The sequence below is a fragment of the Platichthys flesus genome, chromosome 11, assembly GCF_949316205.1.
Source record: "Platichthys flesus chromosome 11, fPlaFle2.1, whole genome shotgun sequence".
Taxonomy (NCBI): domain Eukaryota; kingdom Metazoa; phylum Chordata; class Actinopteri; order Pleuronectiformes; family Pleuronectidae; genus Platichthys; species Platichthys flesus.
The window spans coordinates 15564543-15586082 of NC_084955.1; the positions used below are offsets into that span (position 1 = coordinate 15564543).

General features: G+C 42.4%; 3 protein-coding genes across 4 annotated transcripts; 1 reads left to right on the forward strand and 2 right to left on the reverse strand.

The window, feature by feature from the left end:
* Positions 1-1463: 1463 nt before the first annotated feature.
* Positions 1464-4659, reverse strand: sec61b (SEC61 translocon subunit beta). Its single transcript, XM_062398769.1, has 4 exons — positions 4503-4659; positions 3928-4025; positions 2742-2846; positions 1464-1687 (listed from the first exon to the last, which is right to left on the reverse strand). Exons 1-4 carry the CDS (start codon positions 4503-4505, stop codon positions 1600-1602), a joined length of 294 nt encoding a protein of 97 aa, XP_062254753.1. The 5' UTR covers positions 4506-4659; the 3' UTR covers positions 1464-1599.
* A 253-nt stretch (positions 4660-4912) lies between these two features.
* On the forward strand, positions 4913-9412 carry alg2 (ALG2 alpha-1,3/1,6-mannosyltransferase). 2 transcript variants are annotated; one of them, XM_062398765.1, is made up of 5 exons: positions 4913-5058; positions 5936-6107; positions 6221-6358; positions 6931-7098; positions 7856-9412. In XM_062398765.1, the coding sequence occupies exons 2-5, from the start codon at positions 5937-5939 to the stop codon at positions 8594-8596; spliced, it is 1218 nt and encodes a 405-aa protein (XP_062254749.1). In that variant the 5' UTR covers positions 4913-5058; position 5936; the 3' UTR covers positions 8597-9412. The 2 variants fall into 2 exon arrangements, with proteins under 2 accessions (XP_062254749.1, XP_062254750.1); XM_062398766.1 differs by having other exon boundaries at positions 4957-5046.
* Positions 9413-9592: 180 nt separating this feature from the next.
* Positions 9593-11113, reverse strand: LOC133964595 (phospholipase A and acyltransferase 4-like). Its single transcript, XM_062398768.1, has 4 exons — positions 10993-11113; positions 10478-10601; positions 10006-10307; positions 9593-9731 (listed from the first exon to the last, which is right to left on the reverse strand). Exons 1-4 carry the CDS (start codon positions 11017-11019, stop codon positions 9642-9644), a joined length of 543 nt encoding a protein of 180 aa, XP_062254752.1. The 5' UTR covers positions 11020-11113; the 3' UTR covers positions 9593-9641.
* Between the last annotated feature and the right edge of the window lie 10427 nt (positions 11114-21540).

Consider the following 21540-nt stretch of genomic DNA (forward strand, 5'->3'; position numbering starts at 1 on the left):
AAACTCGTAATGAAAAACATTCAGGATAGGTTTTATAGGAGGACTCACAAATACTCCGCGTTAGATTAACAAGATGTTAGACACTGAAAAATATTCATTTAGAAGCGCACTATAACTTCATCTTGATGGGATGTGTTTCAGAGAATATTTTAATTATTATTGTGTGTTGGATATGTGCACATACATGCTTTCTAACATCATCTGATAAGGCAAAAAGATGATACCTGACATTTAAACTTGTCACGCAATCAGACACTAGCATGTTTCTGACGACCAGAAGACATACGGAATGTATGTCTTCTGGTCGTCCTCAGGCATTATGGAGACTTAAGTTACTACTTTTCAAAGACTAATTTAACTCGTCCTTGATTGTCGTACTCCGGAGCGTACAGCACTGGAGACCATTGTCTTTGAACCTCCATTGAAGCAGGTTTACTGGGAGGTTAAAACTCTCATCCAGTCATTCTTCACTTTGAAAGCAGCAGGTACAGAGACAAGTCTGGGCTTTCCTGCCTGTACAGTGTGTGAGATGTGTAAAGGCAGACAGGCAGACAGGCAGAGCAGTAGGCTGACATGTTTAGTATGACAATTAAGGTAGATTACACGAGGTATACAAGTCGGTGCCAGTTTAGGTTGAACAGAAGAAAAAGATTGATGGGATAAATAAGTGAGGCGCTGCCAAGATCTTCAGTCAGATGACTTGCAAGTCGTTGGTTTAAAGCAACTGTCTGAGCTTTCGATGATTCTGAAAATTCATCTCTCTAAAATCCCTGTAGCGTCTTGAAGCAGTGACATGTTCAATGCAAATGTTGTTTAAACAAAAGGTTGTAAATGGACTGTTTTCATACAGCGCTTCTCATTACCGACCTAACGTTTTTAGTACGATTCGAATTTACCCATTCAGAGCTTCACTATCCTGTACTTTTTCTATCACAAACATTTATACAATGTCAGCAGGGGCATCAGGGGCAATTTAGGGTTCATCCTAAGTGGAAGTGCCCTTTGGAAATAGCACAATAGTTCACCGAAAGTTTGAAGCTTGATCACTGCCTCACGTGCAACGGAAAAACTTGTCGAGAAAATGTTTTTCTCTAAAGACAAGATTCGTCCTAATGTTAAAACAAGGTTCTCAGAAAAGTCAAATTTAGACACAGACACGCTGATTTTTTTTTTCCTTTTTTTATTGTACAAATGCAGGTTAACAAAAATGCAAGTCAGGCTACAAAGAGAAATGTTTGCTGTTGGCCTGAAAGAGTAGTGTCTTTGAGCACGGCCATGAACCTTCATGCAGCAGATCTGCTGCTGCTTCGACAGAAAGCCACAGACACACAGACATCAGAAATGTTTACTCCCGGTTATGTGATCAGATGTTCAAAACACAGGTGGACAAAAAAACAAACAAAGGTTGTTACCAACATCAGATGAAGATGAAGATTGTGTAGTAAAACAGTTGCATATCAATCCATTTTATGTGTCTGTGTGTTGCAAAGATGATGAAGAGGGGAACTATGAGCGTAAAGTTTTTGTTCATTTCTTGTTTGGTCCAGTTCCAATGTGTTAAGAAGCCGAGTCGCAGGGTCAGAGGTCATCAGGTGGAGTTTAAGAGCGGGTGTACTTCCCCCAGATGTGCAGCATGAAGACTGAAGCAATGAAGAGTAGACTCATCACCAGCACTGGCACCGGGCCACTGTCACAACAAAGAGACACTGATTAACACCCAGATTGACAAACACACACGCACATTTGTATTCTCCCATGGGGAAAGCGCGACTGTGGGAAGTGGGGACAACAATAACTACACAGCCTTTTAAGAACAACAACCAGAATCATTATATATATATACACACACACTCGGATCACGAAACAAGCCTCAAACCTACGCTTTCCCTCACTACTTATACAAATATGAGACTCTGTGAGCTTGACCCTCAATATTCTTCTGTTTCACAGCAAACACAAGACACCGAAAATCCCATAATTTGCGGTGACCCCGACCCGAGGGAGAGTCTCGGTGGAGTGGCCGATTTTATTGATGAGCTTCGGAAACATGGAGGGACTCTCATCTCTCAAGGAGGGTGGGAGTGAGCTGGGGGGAGGGTGGTAGTAGAGGGGGCACATCGCTAAGTAGCAGCATTTCCATGCCAACCATTTCCTCCGTCCCCCCCCCCCCACCCAATCCTGTCCCCTGTCAGAAGGCTGTAATTGAGTTGACCTTTCAGAGTGGATCCTTTAATGAAGCTTTGAGGCTGGCGTCTAACGCAGAAACAAACATGCACTCGATATACAGCACTGTATGGCCAGTCTGCCCTCCTTCGACTGCTGGAGAGACGCACTCGATAACCACCACGGCACCATCGATCATCCCGGCCACGAGACAGGATGCCTTCTCTAATATTCGGGACGAGGATGCAGCGGAATATAAGTTTACGAGGGGGAGAGGAATATGTGCTCTTCCTACACAAACGTAATTGTGTGTATGTGGATTGCACACTTAAATGAAGCGGATCCAAAGCGCGGAAATTATTTGTTTTGCAACGGCAGCACGTCTTACCAATTACCTGCCATTACACCGGATGAACATAAACAACATTAATGATGGCGCATGTATCGTCTCAGACATCCTGAGAATTAGAGAGGATCTCGGTGGGAAACGTGGTGAAATATCAAAGGCTACATTTTTGCATGTGAAAGTTGTGAATTGTGTGTGTGTACCAGCAGCCGATTTTATTAACTGCACTTACACTTTGAGGCCTGGTGAGTCTTCTGTGTAGAAGCGCCACATGCCACCAGTGCCCGCCGATCCCGTGGTCCTGGCGCCGCTGCGTGCACTACTGCTGGTAGCTTTCCTATGGAACACAGACAGATATAACACAACACGTCAACAATATGTTGATGCAGTGAAGTAACCATAGTAGCACACACACAGATTGTATAAATATTAAGGGCTTCAAAAGACAATTCATTTTATATAATCATTATGAAGAAATAACAAGACTTCTTTTTTTTATTCCCCCCCCTTTTTTTAAACTGTTTTAAAATCAGGCCTCTAGAGAAACTAATAGGAATCACGAGAAGATTCATTCTGAGAGAGTCATTTAGAAAAAAGAGCCTGTTTGCCATTTGAACTGTATTCAGAGACTCGCTCCAACTACAGTAGTTAGTGATGAAATATTGGGGTGATTCATGGCTACTTCATTCTGTGATTAGATTAAACTGAGGTTAATGAGGTAATGAAGATGGTGATTGTAGCGGGACATAATGAGGGAGGTTAACATTGAGCCCCTGATTACACACTGATTAAGTCCCGCAGCACAACATCTATCTGCTGCTCCAATCTACAGAGGGCACCCATACTATCTGAAATGTATCAATCAGTCTCTACAGTACGATGACATCAGCAGGGTGTTTGGAAAATAATTATGGAGAGTGTGTCCAGGCCGAGACACAACACATGATGCATCAACGTTTGACGTGAAGTGGCCATTAATAGTGTTAACTGTACAGTGATGGTCAGTAAGGTGTAATACACAGTTCTATGAGGGTTACAAAAGAAGAAAGTATAAGTTTAAGTGCAAAGCAGCTATAGGTGTCTCTAAGAACTCTACCGAAGTGATGAGCGCCCTCCTTTCAAACAGATTCTCTAGGTGAGTGTGATGGTTGAAGAACAGTGGTGGCTGATATGTCCAAAACCTTCCAGCGGTGCAGAAATGGATCATAGGAAATAGTCACAGTGAGACACTACAGATTTCTCTGACTATCGTGACACCTCTCATTGACTGTGAGGGACTATTCTTTATGCGTTTTCCTTCATTTGTGTGGTGGAAAGTTTACCAAGTGCATATCTGTGTATGTATGTGTGTGAGGATGACTGCAGCTTGAACAGGCATAACTGTGGAGGTCAGATAATAAGCATACGTGTGTTTATACCTTTGTCGGACAGTGGAGCCTGCGGCGCGGGGGGCCACCGTCTTGCTCGGGGAACGGCCAGAGGCCCCGACATTGGTTGCACTTACTGCTGGTCCAGGCTGCAGGAGAGAGAAACACCAGATTTAAAAATCACATGAATGAGACACAGCTCAGTCACACCAGATATCTGTCGCTCACACACACACATGTAAACACAGAATGTTAAATCTAACCTGTAGCATAAAGACACTTAATGACTCATGGATATCTAATGTACATTTGAGTGACAACTGTACAATATGTCTGATAGCAAAGGGCCCTGACTGAGAGTCCACACTATTCCTTGTTTAATTCACACAGTCTCCACTATACGTGATCACAAACATGTTGCGGCGGTTAACTGAGAGCTGCACTAGATGAACATGTGTGTGTTGTGACTGTTTAAGTTGTGGGGAATTAGCCACGTCTACAATTGTTGCGCTAATGTTAGCTAGCAAGCTAACGGATAGCAAAACGCTGTTTCGGGTCCGAATGACTGCGTTGAACCAGCTTAGCTGTGGCGGCGGTGATAGTTTGATGCGAGGCGAGAGTCATACCATTTTGTTTTAGTGATGAGGATGAGTTCCGAGTCCTTCTTCCAGCCGATGTTCAGGTCAGATGAGCCGCAGTCTGTGAGTTGACGGGTGAAAACTTAAGAAGAGAGTCCAAAGGGATGACGATCGTCAGAAAAGGACACGACTGCGAAACACGGGACCAGCGGGGGCGACCGAACAGACGCCTGAGCGGGCTGACGGCTTCCAACACAAAACATAAAGATACAGACAATAACTTATGAGCGTTTCTTCTTGAGGCATCCATTAAATTTATTTTAAAAAATACATTTATCATTGTGTAATAAATATAGACATTTACTTTGACTTTAATTCAACGGCAAACGAGTGACCGGCTCTGACTTTAAAGGAGACGTGTCTCCGTCGAGGAAAAGGACGCCATTGTGGCTCTAACGGGAAGCGCAGGTAGCCTTATCTCAAGGGCTGATTTGATCCAACATGGCGCCCAACTGACACAGTTTCAAGGCGGTAGTAGTGGCTGCTGCGAGCAGTAGATAAGCGTCATCACAGGTTTCCAAGCTTGGACAAGGTAGAAGCGAAGGTAAACGTGTGTTTATATTGTAATGTGGTGGTGGTCGTTTATAGTTAGTCAAGTCAACTGTCCAACAAGTCGTTCATCTGAAAGCTGTTAATACTTCCATTAGCTAAAGGCTAGTTGTTATCCACGATCTTATCTATACGTCTGTTACATATTATCAAACCGAATCTAACGTCTCATGTGTGTATTGACCTATAGTTCAGTGCCAGAGCTTCTCCTCTGGTTGGCACGTGACACAGTTATATGGGAGATGATGGTCACGGTGGTTAGCAGACAGTAGATGGATGTATACTATCTCATTAACAGCCTTGACGCGAAGTGTTGTGAAATGTAAAAGTTACGGAAAATACGCAAATTTTTTTCCGATTTAAAGTTGTTTGAAAGCCATTGGATATGAAATGTCTCTTCGGTGCATCAATGTGTAGAAGTTAGTGGTGAAGTGTCACGTGTCAGCTGGAGACCCCCTCACCTCACCCTCCCCTTCCAAACATGAGAGCGAACCTGTGGTAGCCTTCAGTTGTCATAAAACACCAAGGGTGTTAAGTTTGTCCAGTCTGGGCTACCGTAAAAAAAACATGACCCACTCCTGATGTAAATATAAAGATTAAAATGTAAATGGCTCATCTAGAGTAAAGAAAACAACAATTCAAACAATTCATAAAATTTGAAATTAAACACACTAGTGAAAACATCACTGGGAATATTTTATATTCCGTTTGGCACCTAAATATCACACTGTGAACCTTTAGGTACCAACAGTGCTATAAGTTTTTTTATTTAATTAATCGCACTGTACTTTATGCTGATTCTCATAGTCATATGCTTATCTGTCATTGTATTTAATTGATAATATATTGATTGGATCCGATCTTGTGTGCAGGATGGTGCGGGTTGTGTTCCTCCATCCAGACCTGGGTATCGGTGGAGCAGAGCGGCTGGTGGTGGATGCCGCTGTCGCCCTGAAGTCTCGGGGATGTAGCGTTCAGATCTGGACGGCCCATTATGATCCAACACACTGCTTCTCTGAAACCCTGGACCCAGACCTGCCTGTGGTGCGTAAACACACCTACTGCGTAATCGTCTCCCTAAAAGATTCACAACAATGGCAAATATAAAACACACTATCTGTTACCTATGATTTTATTGTTTCTGCTACTCCTCTAAGGTGTGTGTGGGTGACTGGCTTCCCACCAGTGTGTTTGGTTACCTACATGCCCTATGTGCCTACCTGAGGATGATCTATGTAGCCCTCTACCTGGTCTTCCTCAGTGGGGTGGAGTATGATGTCATCTTCTGTGATCAGGTGAGTTTAGTCAAACAGCAACTATCTAAGTCCTAACTGACTCTGCTGCTCAGACAGGAGCTTCCTTTGTGTTGCACAGGTGTCTGTCTCTTGGTGTCTCGCCTTCTTACTACACCGTGTCCTGAAGTGGACACTCCCTTGCTTGTGTTTTTTACTGTTTTGGATTTTACATAGTATACATAAAAGCACCACCCTCTTACACATACAGTAAATACAAAGACAACCTATTATATAATGTTTGGCTAGATAGCCAAACAGTTCGCGTAACATGTAACATGTCACGCGAAGAGTGATTTTAAGTGTTTTGTGTTTATTCATTTTGTCTGTTCTTGTCTGTTGTTTGGTGAGTCAGTTAAGTCTGTTTTGTTTAGCGTTTACATTTTGTATTTTGTTATTGACAATATACTGGATATATAAATGTTAAGCAATCATTTGCATTTTTATTACTTGGTTTTGTTCTAAGGAATACAACATAATATTATTTTCTAAACATGGAGACAAACAAATAAATGAAAATGATTATTTCTGGGAAAACACTATTTCTGATATTATCAACTTTCATTCCACCTCAGGTGTCGGTGTGCATCCCGATGTTGAGACTTTCCCGTCAAAGGAAGAAAGTTTTGTTTTACTGTCACTTCCCCGACCAGCTGCTGACCCAGAGGAGGTCAACTCTGAAGAAGCTTTACCGGGCTCCCATTGACTGGCTGGAGGAACGCACCACAGGAATGGCTGACATGGTACGCAATGGCTGAGGTTGGGAGGCAGGCTCATACAAGACAATGTGATGGTGCGGTTACAGGACAAGACTGTTTAAAATATCATTCAGATGCATGTAAATCATCTTTTGAAAAGGTGATAAGGAATGTTAAACAGGCAGTAAAGCAAAAGCAAATATTTACAATGTATCAAAGCGTTAGAACAGGTTAAAAATATTGGAATAAAACTGTAATTTTGAATTTGCTTGAGATTTGATCTCTGATTTTTGACCGTAGCGTTTTTATATATTTGCTGGACATGGCATGGATCAGGTAATACAATGAAGAGACCAATCAATATACAATCAATATACTAAATATTACAAAAGCAATTGCAGTATAGAAAGATTTGACAGTTTCCAAGTTATGTTTTAGATTTTTTTCTATCTCTATTACAATACTTGGTTGCTGCAGTTTATACAAACTTTTGATTAAGCAGCCAGAAATACACCCTAATAATTAAAAAAAGACAACAGTTGAATTACTTCCCGGACTTCCCTACACTCAAAAATACAAGGTGTTATATTGAACACACCAAGGTGATTTTTTTAAAGTGTGATACAGCTTGCTCTCCACAGGCAGGCTGTTGTAAAAAATCACGGCCCTGATAGAAATGAAATGACATTTCAATTTGAGTCTAGACTTACGGCTAATCACAGACCTCAGGCTGCTATCCAACTTATAGAGTTGTGATATATGTGCAATCCTTATGAACTAATCTCTCTGTATTTTTTCTTAGATTCTGGTAAACAGCAAGTTCACTGCAGGCATCTTCAGAGAGACCTTTCATAGTCTGAGCAGAGTCCAGACAGACGTCCTCTATCCTTCTCTCAACACACGTACCTTTGACCAGCCCTCCTCTGAAGCACAGGGCCTGGGGGGGCTGTTCCCTGAGGCCACCTCCTGCCTGTTCCTCTCTCTGAACAGATATGAGAGAAAGAAGAATCTGGGCCTGGCTCTGGAGGCTCTGGCCTTCCTGATGAGCAGCCTCGCTCCATGCCAGAGAGCAGAGATTCACCTGGTGGTGGCAGGGGGCTATGATGACCGAGTTACTGAGAATGTTCAACATCACAATGAACTGAAAGAACTGGCAGAGCAGCTCCACTTAAAGGACTGTGTCACTTTCCTGCGTTCCCCCTCTGATTCACTGAAGGTGGCACTGCTCCAGGGCAGCGCCGCCGTGCTCTACACCCCGAGCAGAGAGCATTTTGGGATCGTTCCCGTTGAGGCCATGTACTGCTGCTGCCCTGTTATCGCCGTGAACTCTGGGGGTCCCCTGGAGAGTGTGGCAGACGGGGAGACGGGCTTCTTGTGCGAGCCCACGGCCAAAGCCTTCTCTGTGGCCATGGAGAGGCTCGTCAGGGAGCCGCAGCTCCGCAGGGACATGGGACAAGCTGGGAGGAGGAGGGTGCAAGATAAGTTCTCTCTTCAGGCCTTCTCTGACCAGCTGCATGGGTACATTGTCAGTCTGAGCCAGTGATATGAAGGTCGGAGGAGACGCAGGAGAGAACCAGCGCAATAGTGCACCTTGGACCACTGGAGTCGTCTGAGTTGAAACGGATGTTTTCTAACAGAGAATGTATGTGTATATGTGCAGGGAGGTGAGGGGGTATTAGAGGACAATTAATCAGCATTCCCTTGGAGGGGTTGCTGCGAGGGAAAGAAGGATGGAATCTCTATACTAATTAAGAAAAGAGTAACGAGTTTACCAACCGTATCTCTCGAAAAATACCACCCCTGAAAGTGTGTTTACGTGTGTGTGTGTGTGTGTGTGTGTGAGCATAACCGTGTATGTGTAGCAGCGTGGCAACCAAGAGCCTAGCAAATGAGTGTACCAAAAGGATTGATTGTTAGACTGAAATGTTTTTGCACTGTGTATGTTTTTTCTTGCTTTTCTACAGTAGCCTTTGTCTTTGTGGGTTTGGGGGACGATGATGAAGAAGAGGAATGCAGTTACAGCTATGTGCCATCAGCCAGCACACACACGCCCAGATCGATAAACAGGATGCTTTCCGCTACTTCCTGTACACCCAGAGCTCAGTTCCCCTCTTGTATTCACGAGATGCTGGCCTGTCCATGACTCCTGCTGCAGTGTGGATGTTATTAGAAAATGACAGAGTGTGTCTGGCTTTATTAGAGGTCTGGCTGATGGGCGGTGTGCCTGTGTCTGGGTCATTATCAACAAGGAGAATAGCAGAAGGTCATTGTGTCTGCGCGCTGGCCTCCTCAGCCCTCCTACTGTATAGAAATGCTCTTATTGACATTCCTGAAGTCTTAATAAACAAGAGGACAAATAGTTTTGTGACTTTTATGGGCTTTGCTTTGTTGGTAAGTTTTTTTGGCCTTTAATAGAGTTTGCTAAGGATTTCGTGGTCGAGCATAAAGACAGAAACATTGTTAATGCAGCGCACAGATTCATTAGTTTCTCGAGCTGTTCAATGAAACATTCTCAAAGTAGCAGTGAAGGATTTTTTTTTATTTTATTTTGCCTCATGAACAAAGTTTGTGCGGCAGACACACATATCTCAAGTTTCTGTCTCCATCCGTTGCTGCATTATCATTTGCAGAGTCTGAGTTGTGTCCACATGCGCCTCATTCTTGGTCTTTAAGGGAATCTAAAACAGTTAAAATAATTAAATTAGGATTTAACCAGTGATTATTTTCATAATTGGCTGAAATAAAGAAAATTATCGTATTTGGAAAAAATTGAAGTGGTCAAATAGATTTTTTTTTTAACTGAAAAAATATAGTGACTTATCAGTTAACCAAAGAGTAACTTCGTTATAACACTTGATTTAGTTTTCATTCATTCTTTTAATCATTTCAGCTCTTCAAAGAATTCCAGTTTGTCTGGTTGTAGATGTAATATTTCCACGTCACTGAACTCACCTGGTTGCACACAGCGTGGCCGTACCGGACGAATGTGGCGAAATGCTCACTGTTGAAGTTCATCAGGTCGTATTTGAACTCCTGCAGCAGAAAAGTGTCCGAGCGATGCCTCATCATCTCCTGTGTTGACGGAACCAGGTTGTGTTTGTTGTTGTTGACCCTGATTCGAGTTCCTGGAGGCAGTTCGATATCTGCAACGCGCTGTGTGCAGACTCTGGTCTTCTTCAGAACACGGTCAGTGCTCGACTTTGGAACCATCTGCTGAAGGAAGCTGCGGCAGGCCTTTTGTGTCATGTTCTCGTCTACAAGGGAAACATTTGAAAAATTAACTGTCGGTTAATAAACCTGGTGTATTTAAATTGGCAGAATACCATTTGAAAAAGAAAAGTAAATTCAATTGGAGTGAATAGCAGAGAAATTATCTACTAAAGAAATAACAGGTTAAAAACAACGTCACATTTGAGTTTCTTACCTCCCACCCCAAAATGGATAACCCAGCCTTCACCAACATAAATCCCCCAAAGAGACAATCCCAGCAGCGGGTTCACAAACTCAATCAAGTCCCCGAAATCTGCCGTGGACACACTCTGATCAATCTGAAGAGAAACAGGTTGACGTCAGAGCAGTTTACTGTTTTACAGGCACTTTTTATTTATTTTTTTACTCATTGGATTAAAATGGGAATAAAATGCTACTAATGATGACAATCAGCAAAATAAAATAAATTCTCTTTATTTGAGTGACCTTTGAAGAACTCCCTGTTGGGGACAATATTCAGCAAACAATGCAAAGCTGCAGAGTTAATATAGGTCTTAAAATAGATAGACTCAGTATGTAATAAAGGTATATTCTTGCATATATAGTAACATGTTTGTAACAACATTACACAAATGGAATTTTTTAGGCAAACACACCTTTTGAGGAATGTAGGGAGGTACCACTGGACTAATAATATAAATTAGACTGGATGTATAAATTAACACTCACCTGTCGCCATGTCTTTTTGGAAAACATGTTGTTGAAGTTTCCCAACGCATCTGTTGTTGCTGTCGGCCGAAGTCAAAAGACCAAACGGACTCAAGTGCGTTTTCAGATTGTGAGGACGCTGTGAGCAGGTTGTGTAATAATTAAATTGCCTTTATTAGTCACTGATGGCCTTGAGTGTGGATGTTTCTGATTAATACTTTACCTATTAATCTCAAACTGCCGCTCAGCCAAATCAAATTTTCTGAAATATGTTTTTATCTGCCATTTGTCTAAGTTTGTTAAAAACTGTAGCTCACCTGCTCAGACTTTTCAATTCCCACATCTCATATTGATTCAGACATTCAGTCAATTTCAAAAGCTGAAATGCAAAGAAACCGACAGTAACGCCACTTGTTTTTCAGAGCTGCAAATGATTTGTCCCAATAGGTCCAATTAGAGGAGATGGCCTGTTTGATTTGAAATAGATAGTCGGGTCTAGTGTTTGGAACATCACAGAGATTTGTCAATTTATATACCTATGTGATATGGATATTTTTTTCAATTTATAATATTCAGTATCTGTTCAGGCCGGAAAATCCCAGTTGTGTATATTTACACCTGTGACATTTACTCTGTTGTTGCTTGTTGATCTGTTACCGATCGGCAAACTCAATAATGGACATTGATTAATAACTGATCTATTCATACCGACACAAGATTGAGAGTAAGATACCTTACAGCAAACAACAAAACTTAAGACATAGAATAAAACATGTTTGAAAACAACATGTAAGTGAGTCATTACAGTTCATAAAGAAGCACTGAGCCAAATTAATTGTTTCCTTCCCAGGAAAATCCAATTATTTTAGAATTAAGAACACAGTTAGTTTAATTTTTTATATTATGAATTACATGGTTATTTGTGGATGGCAGTTTTAACTGAGCTTTTATTTGAAACCCTTTGTGAAACACTGTCGGATAAATAAAAAAAATATGACACCGAATGCAAATTAGACAAGAAAATAAAAGTCGTATCCATGGTACGGTGTATAGTAAGATTAAAGAATGGAAACTCAGATATTAACCACTCTACCTATTTACAGAGAGTTTTCAGAATATAAAATGCTAACAGAGCAAGAAATAAAGCAGATCTGTGTGGGTGTGTGTGTTTGTGTGTGTGTTCCACATGCAGACACATTAAGAGTCGATGATGAGGGGGGCTTTCCTGCAGTGATTTAGGGTCCCTGCTCAGCCAAATGATAAAAAGGGCCCGAGGGGGGGGGGGGCAGAGACGCACAAACACAAACACACAGCAGTAAACACTCACCAGTATTAGTTCCGTGTGAATGTGTCCCACTTTACTAACTGCATGGACGGATGATGTGTGAAGTCTCTTCTCTCTTTACCTCAAAGTTGTGTCCCCTTCCAGCCCCTCCACCCTCGCCATCCCCTCTCCAACCCCCCCTTCCCTCTCTCTCCCTCCTCGTGCCCTGTGGTGTGGTGGTTATTGAGATCACGGTGTGTCTGAGTGGCAGTGATAACCGGTACCCAGGTGCCACTGGCACATGGCGTTTAATTAATTAATGAGACCGCAGGGTTGGTTTTCTAATTCCACGTAGCCAGCACAGGGGTGTGGGGGGAGATAGCCTTGGAATGTTTAGGTGTGTGTTCTCAGGCGAGGACAGCAGAGATGTATGTGGGAGTGTGTGTGTGTGTGTGTGTTATGGGTGTATATCTATTTTGTTGGCAGTTTGGGAGCTGGTTCCCTTGTTAGTGGAATATTAAATATATGTATGGATTATTTTTACTCGCACTTTTAATCACGCCTTGAGATTGGGAGTTAATCATGGGCTAAATGGAGCTGATGATGAGAGGAACCCAGTGTTAATACATCAATCTGAACTCTGCTCTAACGGTAACCAGGTCATGGACTCATTGCCCTGAAAGCTGAAATGTACATGAAATGTAAACACAAGAGGTGGGTGGTGTTATGTTTTTGTTATACTGGTTTAAATGTAATGAACAGGTGATGAAGACGCAAGACTGTTTACATAGAATATAAATACTTATATACATATTGGCATTTATTTCTCTATTGTTTGTGAGATTATTCTTCCAAACAGGAGCAAAACCATTCCTCTCAAAAAAAAATTCAATTACATTTACCAGCAGAAGCTGGAGGGCAAGAAAACACAAACATTGAAATAAATAAATATAATAAAACATTTAAATTACTCTAATATACTAAGAGGTTACTGATAATTTGTCCCCAAAGATTAATTACATTTATCAGCTTGTTTGCCTTAAACTCTCCAAGAAGGAAAAATAGGAGAACAGAATACAAATGATGGTGTAAGTCCAGAGCTTAAATGTATTAGAAACATTACAACCAGATTTTATTTTGTATTTTTACACAGTATAATATTTCATTTGAGATTCAAGATTCAAACCTTTATTGTCTCTGTTCGATAACATTCTTGTTGCCCTCTGATTTACATCAGTAATACTTGATTGGTTAAAATAAAAATAAGAAGAATGTTATTTATAGAGAACACACTCAATAAATAAATAAATATAAAGTATATATATATAAACAAAATAAATGAAATAGGTATGAATATTGCAAAGACAGATTTAGAAGAGTCTGTTGGTAGCAATAGTACACAAATAATCAAATGAGCAACAATATATGCAGTTGTATGATAAAGACGGTATATATTCTGTTCTCGGATGGAGAGTACGTCGAGCTTTCCTGCTCATGAACGGTAGAATATGCTCAAACAATACAAAATCTGCATTTGTATTCACAGCTCATCTTTAAGAGCAGTTTTACATGGTACATGTTAGCAAATTATGTATTTCTCACTTTACTGCTTCCATAAACTATTCAAATATATGAGCTTACACCTCATAAATGTTAACACTGCACAACTCTCACCCTCACACAGGCAAAACAGTCGCTGGAGCTGGTTTCACGGAGAGAAGGAATGATTTACTAAAGCTGCATAAAACTCATCTCTTGTGGGAGATCACAATAAAACTTGTATAATCTCTGATAGTGGAATATTATAGATAGCCTCTATAAAAATAGCTTTATGGTGCAGGAAAGAGAAGTATTACGACTCTTCCTACTCTACGTGTTTTCTGGTTCAAACCATCTTATAGCTTAAAGATAAACGAGACCATAGATTTCACTGAGCAGACGTCATTTAAATCACACTGGGTTTATCAATAAAAAGTCTTGTTAAGTTATGAGAAAATGTTCACCAGCGTTGATAGGGTGCAATCAGATAAGAAACAACACATGATGACAGTAAATAAAATAGAAAGTAGGAGGTTGCACTGCTCCGATAAGAGAATACGTAACTTATAGATGAGATTAAATAATCACCCACGTTTCCATTGATCAATTTGCCTCCGATGTTTAATGTTCAGACTGAGACGACACACATTATTTGATTCTGTCAAAGTTACCTGGTCAAGATGATTTACTGTTGCTCTCATTTGCAGCAAAAACATCTGGTTGCATTAGCATTAACAGGAGAAAGCACACATCTGGGTGGTTTGTGTAGGATTGAAAATCCACTTCACAGCGTACCCCCCAAACCCGCCTTAATAATGAACAGGATGTCTTGGACGATGTTTAAAACCACATCAGACTAGTTACAAATCTATTTCTATGTAGCGCAGCCTTTTGAATGGACGCTAGATGGGAAAAAATACGATCTGGCAAAAAACTGCTGGTACAAATAAAGCGCGGACAACAGCAGGGACGTGTGGAGCCTCCGATCTCAACCCTCCAACTCCAACCTCCACAGGGATGACCACGCTCTCCTGAATGACTAAAACGACCTGTCAGGTTAGTGTAACAAGGCCAAATAAACAGCAGCAATATGTGTAACAGAGTCCAATATCCAATTGTATTATCAAATGATAGATAGATAGATGGGTACTTTATTAATCCCGTGGGAAATTTAGATCATCCTGTAAATGTTATAATTACACAAAATTAGTTATGACTTGACACACTTAGGCCTCCATAGACAATGTGTGGAATGTCTGAGAAGGTTTCTGTACTCCTATGTCCACTTTTTGGGCGACCTCCTGATAAAGGTGTGTATCCCGCTTCATCTCTTCCCTCTCTGTTGTTGTGCTCCATGGGAGAGGTAAGTGACATTTGGGTCGTTCAAATTTCTGTTTTTTAACCTCACAGTCATTTTTTTTGTTAGTTTATATGCAAGCTTTAGGTTATTGGGTAATAATCCATCCCAAACTAAATCTAAAAATGTCAGTTTACGATTTATGATTGTGTGCAGACTAAACAAATGTAATTTATGGGCTTTATAAATGTAACAACTGTTTTTTCTTTACTTAGACAGGTACAAACTGTGTCTCCTACTTTCGAAACCCGGTTTGGATGACACAACACTCCTCTCTGTGTGACAAGCGTTACTTTGAACACACAAACACACACAGATATCCTGGCTCCCTGGTTGCTCTTCCTGGAGCAGCAGGGTGTTGCAGGAGGAGGAGGAGGAGGGAGGAGAGGGGAGCAGGAGGAAGAGGCAACAGGAGAACAGACCTCCCATTGAACTTGGCCAGCTTCCAGCACTCATTCATCAAGTAATCAGCTGTGAGTCACTCACACAGGCTTTAAACAAACACATTAACATTTGTACGAACATTACAGGAGTGCTCACTTGTCTATGCAAAAATACATGTTGTCATCACGTCCTAATAGATACACACACACCTTCTGCAGTACTTTTACCTGCTGCATTTAAAATTTGTATTGCTTTTGGGGGTGTTTAACGACGAGGGGGCTTGGGTCAAGATACGTAACGGTGCATTTTAGGGCTGTGCGTGTGTGTGTGTGTGTGTGTGTGTGTGTGTGTGAGTGTGTGCAGGCAGATGTACGGAGTGAGGCTGGTACACACTGATCCAGGGGCACCATCACCCACCTATGGCCCAGAGGGAGCTCACACTCGCCTGCGGGTGCGACACCGCAGCGCTGTGCAGAAGAAGCTGAGCAGACCCCTGCACAGCTGGGTGGGATAACCTCCGGTGATTACACTCACAGGGGTGATGTCAATCAAGCTGACTGCCTGAATATGTGTGCGTGTGTGTGTGTGTGTGTGTGTTTGTGTGTGTGTGTGTGTGTGCACATGTGGGACAATGCTGCTTGATTGTTGATGCGAGCATGCTTTATGTACAACTATGCATTCTTGTTTGTGTTTGTGTGTGTGTGTGTGTGTGTGTCTGTGCACCCAGTGCCCAGTGATGGCCTGTTAGATTGAGCTGTCAGTCGAGAGGCACCAGATGAAGATTAATGGAGCGAGCAAACAATACGAGGCTGGCAATGATCATAAATATGCTAATGGGCATTATCAATACACACTCACTGACATGCATGAGAGAGAGAAACAAAATGAGAGGGAGAAAAAGTGTGACGCCCGTGTCTCCCATCCGTCAGTCAGCGCCAAAACAACACACTGATGGTCTAAATATGTGTGTGTGTGTGTGTGTGTGTGTGTGTGTGTTTATGTGTGTACAGTATTTATGCAAAGATTTTGGATAGGAGGTGATTGAGATTACTGCGTTGAGATAATTCTCCCTCCCCTTGGGATACTTGCCAAGACACACACACACAAACACACACACACACATTTAGACCATCAGTGTGATGTTTTGGCGCTGACTGACGGAGACGGGCGTCCCATGTGTTGTGTTGGGGTTGTGGGCTACATGAGGGAGGGGAGGAGGACGGGGGCTCATTGAGTAGGTAACATGATTGGTGTCACATTAAAATGTGTTTATTTAGCGTGTGTGCACGCGTGTGTGGGTGGGTGAGAAGGGCAGTGGATAGCGATGATGACTGTGCCAAGCCTCTGATTAAGACTACAGGTTCAGCTAATGGCACAATGAGAGGCTGATTAAGAGAGGAGGAGACGGTGAAAAAAACAACTAGCGGAGGGAGATAAAAGGCATGGATAGACAGATCCATTCACTAAACTGATGATGGGGCTCTTTGTTGTCTCATCCCATTCTGTGGTTCTCTGGGGTCCATCCAGTGTCTGCAGCATGCACTCATTTTTTAAATGAAAAGCCTCTTTCTTCATCCCTCTCTGCCTCCCGCTCCTCCCCCCTCTCCCTCTCCGCCCATATGGGTCACACGGAACAAAAGAGCAGTGCAGGGGCCTGAAAACCTGGTCGACCACTCCATCAGCTGAAAACACAGCTCTTAACCTCCTTCTGCCGACTTTTCACCTCCAGTCGTCTCCTCTCCTGCCGCCTCCTGCACACTCCACTCTGCTCCACTAGGGTCTGCAAAGTCCACTGGGAAATGTCGGGGGGCTCACAGGGCTCCCAGGGCTCTCCGACCTTCCTTGTCCTTTAAACACACATGCACTCCTACGGTCACAGACACACGCTATCCATCCGACCCTGATGGAGGGTGTAATTTGTGTGTGGCAGGTTTGCGATGGATGGAGTGTGTAGAGTAGACATAGGGAAGTGGTTATGATTGGGGCTAATGAGCTCACAGGGGATGTTGGGTTAGAGAAGGCTGGCCAAGGTAGGCCTGGTTCAGATACACATCTCTGGAGGGTCCCTGCTGAGCGGAGGCCCCTTGTATCCCCCTCGGAATTTGTTTGTGTATGAGTGTGTGTGTCTGGATGGTTCCACTGGTCCCTGTGGTCATTATACACTCATTCTGCTGAGCTGGTTGTTATCGGGCTCCATGGACAGGAGTAGTTAAGCATTTAGATGTTGAACGAGAACGGTCATTAAGTCAAGGTCACTGCGACTCAGAGGGACTCGCTTGTTTTTGGAGTCGTATTGAGCATTATACTCTTGGAAGCAGAGCAGAAAAGTCAGTGATGACTGCTAACACTGCATCAGTGGGAAGTATGGGTATGTGCAAACAGGTGTGTGTGTGTGACAGTGAGTCATTCTGTGTGTCTCATTATTATGCATCGTGTGTCAGTGTTGTCCAGGAGGCTGAGCCTCCATGCCATGCTCCAGGGGAGAGTTATAGATTACTGGCTGGAGCAGGCTGGGGCCAGGGGAGCCGCTGGAGCCCAGACCCGAGAACTGTAGGCTGGGCACGGTTCTCAGCTCATCAGCCTGTCTCTTGAGGCTGCGGAGCTTAACCTGGAGCAAGGCTCTGATTAACCAGACTAATGACGGTGCAGCCCCTAGCTCCCACTGACCAACACCATAATCACTGCTTAAGGCCCTGACCAGTTGGGGTGTCTATATGGAGACAGAGAGAGAGAGCGGTGTCACAGCTTAATGGATAAGTCTACTGACAACAAGCATTATAAGTCGGCTGTCAATACGGGCTTTGAGAGTCATTCCCACGGCAGGGGACGGATGCACTGTGTGCAAAGCTGGAATGAGATCAAATACATTCCGAGCTTAAATACATATTTCTGTTTGTCAGCTGTACCTGTGCATGTAGCTGAGTGTGTGCATGTGAATGTGTGTCCCTGTGTTTGTGTGTGTGATCCCAGTTTGAGGTGTTTAATGAGTGCTGATCGATGTCTCATCTGTGCCTTCTTATCTCTATTGCAAACATGTCATCAGCACAATGGAAGCTCTCAGCCTTTGGTACACACAGAGACCCCAACAGACAAACTGCACAAACCAACCAGGTATGCAAATAGTAAAAAGACAGACATGCTTTTATGCATTTCCCACAGTCACAGAAAATTACCCAATAAGTGTAATAAGAGTGTGTGTCTTTTAAGTCTGTGAGTGGGAAGCAAGGGAGGGGAAGGGGTGGAGGTGCACTCGCTCTGCAGCCAGTTGAACATGCCAATAGTCCTTAGTTTCGTCTGTGAGTAAAGTGATTTCTGACATCTCCTAAATGAGGCCCTGGGGGTGGAGGGGCCTGCAGCGAGATCACAGACCTGCTTTATGACTGTTTGCGCGAGTGGGAGAGTTAGAAACAGATGTAATAGCTTGACGCTGTAAGTGGGGCTGAGTCGATAAGTGATCTAGCTATACTGTCCAGCAGAGAATGAGGTTCGAGGCGTCCAACGTAGAGTTTAGATGCCAGAATAAAAAAAATAAAAGCCACTGGGAGTTTACTGTTGCAGCTCTATGAAGGGAGCAAATGATACCTATGCTACAGATACACTGTAATACATGAGCCACTGAGTGGAGCAGGAGAGATAATGAGCTGGTAAATATGTATAAATGCTTTACAAATATATATAAAAGAGAAGGAAGATTTGGATTTAAATGATAGTAGCCAAGGAAGAACATTTTTGTTTTTGTCAACAATAAACAGTATCAACTAGATGGGCAATCAAAAAGGCTGATGGCCACTTGATCAGCACGTTGCATACGTATTGAGATCAGATCCATCCAGCTCATTATCCAGGTCTGAACCAGATTTCACCTGTTCATAGATATTAGCACTCACATGATCACTTTTGAAAAAAAGTGAAAAAATAACATTCCTTCACTCCAAACATTAATTCCTTTGCTCATTCTCCACATCACTACTGATTCCCAGCATCCTGCGCTTACCTTGTCTGTCCGGATGCACAATTGTGTATGGCTGGCTGTGTTGCCGGTATGCATTTTTCCTATTAGTGTTTGTGTGTGTTTTTTTTTTTTTGTTCCACCTTTGCAAGTGCTGGTTGATGGCTAAGCAGACGACAGATCCAGGCATGCACTCATAGCAGCTGTGTTACTGAATGGATTCAGCGGCCATTGTTCTCCTGTCACTAACTCGTCTCTCAGGCCCAGGAGACACACCACTGACATTTACCAGACTAGCCCCCCTCCCTCCCTCGAACCCCATACCCCCCACCCCAAGGCGAGCCTCACCCTCTCCTCACTGCTCCTCTCCCACCACCCCTTTCCTCTCTCCTGTCTCATTCTCGCTCTCCGTGTCCTCCTGTCTCTCTCTCTATGGCATGACACGCGTGGACGGATGTGTGCGGACGGTGTGAGTGTGCGAAACCGAGTGAGTGTTTGTGTTAGGCCCTTTAAGGCTATTAAGATAAGATTGGTACGCCCAGAGTCCCTCATTACCCAGCAAGCATTGCTCCCTACATGGAATGGTAATTGGGAAGGGGAGAGAGAGGGATCGAGAGGGTTGGAATGGAAGTGGAAATAATACGAGGATAAACGAGGGATAATTGGGCGGATTGAGAATAAGAGGAGCGATTGATCAGGTTGATTTGTGTCTGTAGAGAGAAGTGGTATGAATTGAGGGGGGGTTAAAGGTCACACACTCTCGTATGTGCAAACACGTATGTGCACAGACATGAAAAAAACACACACATTGTAAATGCATGAGGGGTTGTTCTTCAGATCTGCATGCTTTCCAGTGTGAGCTTATATTTCACATGTTAACACGCACACAGGCATGTTAAAGCATGCAGGACAACTCAGAAGAGGTTTATAATTATAATGGTGCCATTATTTTGTCCTTTCCAAATTATTTGAAGGTTATCATAAGATTTCGTGTTTTGTTTTTTAAAACTATTTACAAGCTTTATGTTTGAGTATGTCTGTTCATGTGAGATTATGTATTTTAGTTCATCTTTATTGTCACTTGATTTAAGTTTCCTTCAAATAGTGAAACACCAGCTTCACCTACAGGACACAGATGTCAACAGCAACGTTCCCTGCTTTAACCATCAACTCTTCAACCTCTGAACCTGCTAGAAATATGTAGCTGCACATAAAACTAAAAATATGAAAGTAACCAGTTATAGAGTTTTATCACTGAAGTTTTTATAAACTATGTTTTTTTTATATATATTTTAATTTTGAATTAACTTAACCAAAGTCTGCTTTTAATCTGCAGTTAAATTAAACTCATGAATAAATGTGTGCTTATACATTAAATATGTTCAAAACCTTATACAAAAACAATTCAGTATAATGTATTACATTCATCACTGCCATCATTATGAAATTTAAATTCCCTTGAAGTGTTCTGTTAAGACGGTTTTCTCTCTGGTGAGTCAACGGCTTTCATAAGTCTGTAAGGGGCAGTGTTATCCTTAATAAGACACTGAGGTGACTGAAATCCCCAAAAATATAAAGGTAGCTCTTGTGAAATTTTTGATGAAACAGTCGAATGACAGTTGATATTTGTGACAGTGACAGTTACTACACTTTGTCAAGAGTTTGGGTATTTCCTGGGATATAATAGATTAGTGAGACGCCTAGCTGGTCTGGGAAGAGACTTCCCAAGCAGATCTGGATATGAAGTTGAAACTGTGGATTTATATCACCATCCAGTGGTGGGACTGTGTACAGGCAGTTGCAGGATGTAAGCAGGGATGGTCAGATAATGATTAGGAGTGGAGTCCCCAGTTTTCATTTGAAACAATGCATTTGTATTCCTTTAAATAATGTACACAATTATATCTATACCTGCTTGGGGATTAAAAATTCACCAGTACTTCAGGTACACATGTGCTGCTGTGTTCTAAAAGCATCTGGGACACGACTTGTGGGGACATTGTGACACAAATTAAAGCAAAGCTGCACAGTATTAAATTAATAATGTGTTTAGGAAGTTCTTATAGGGCTGCACAA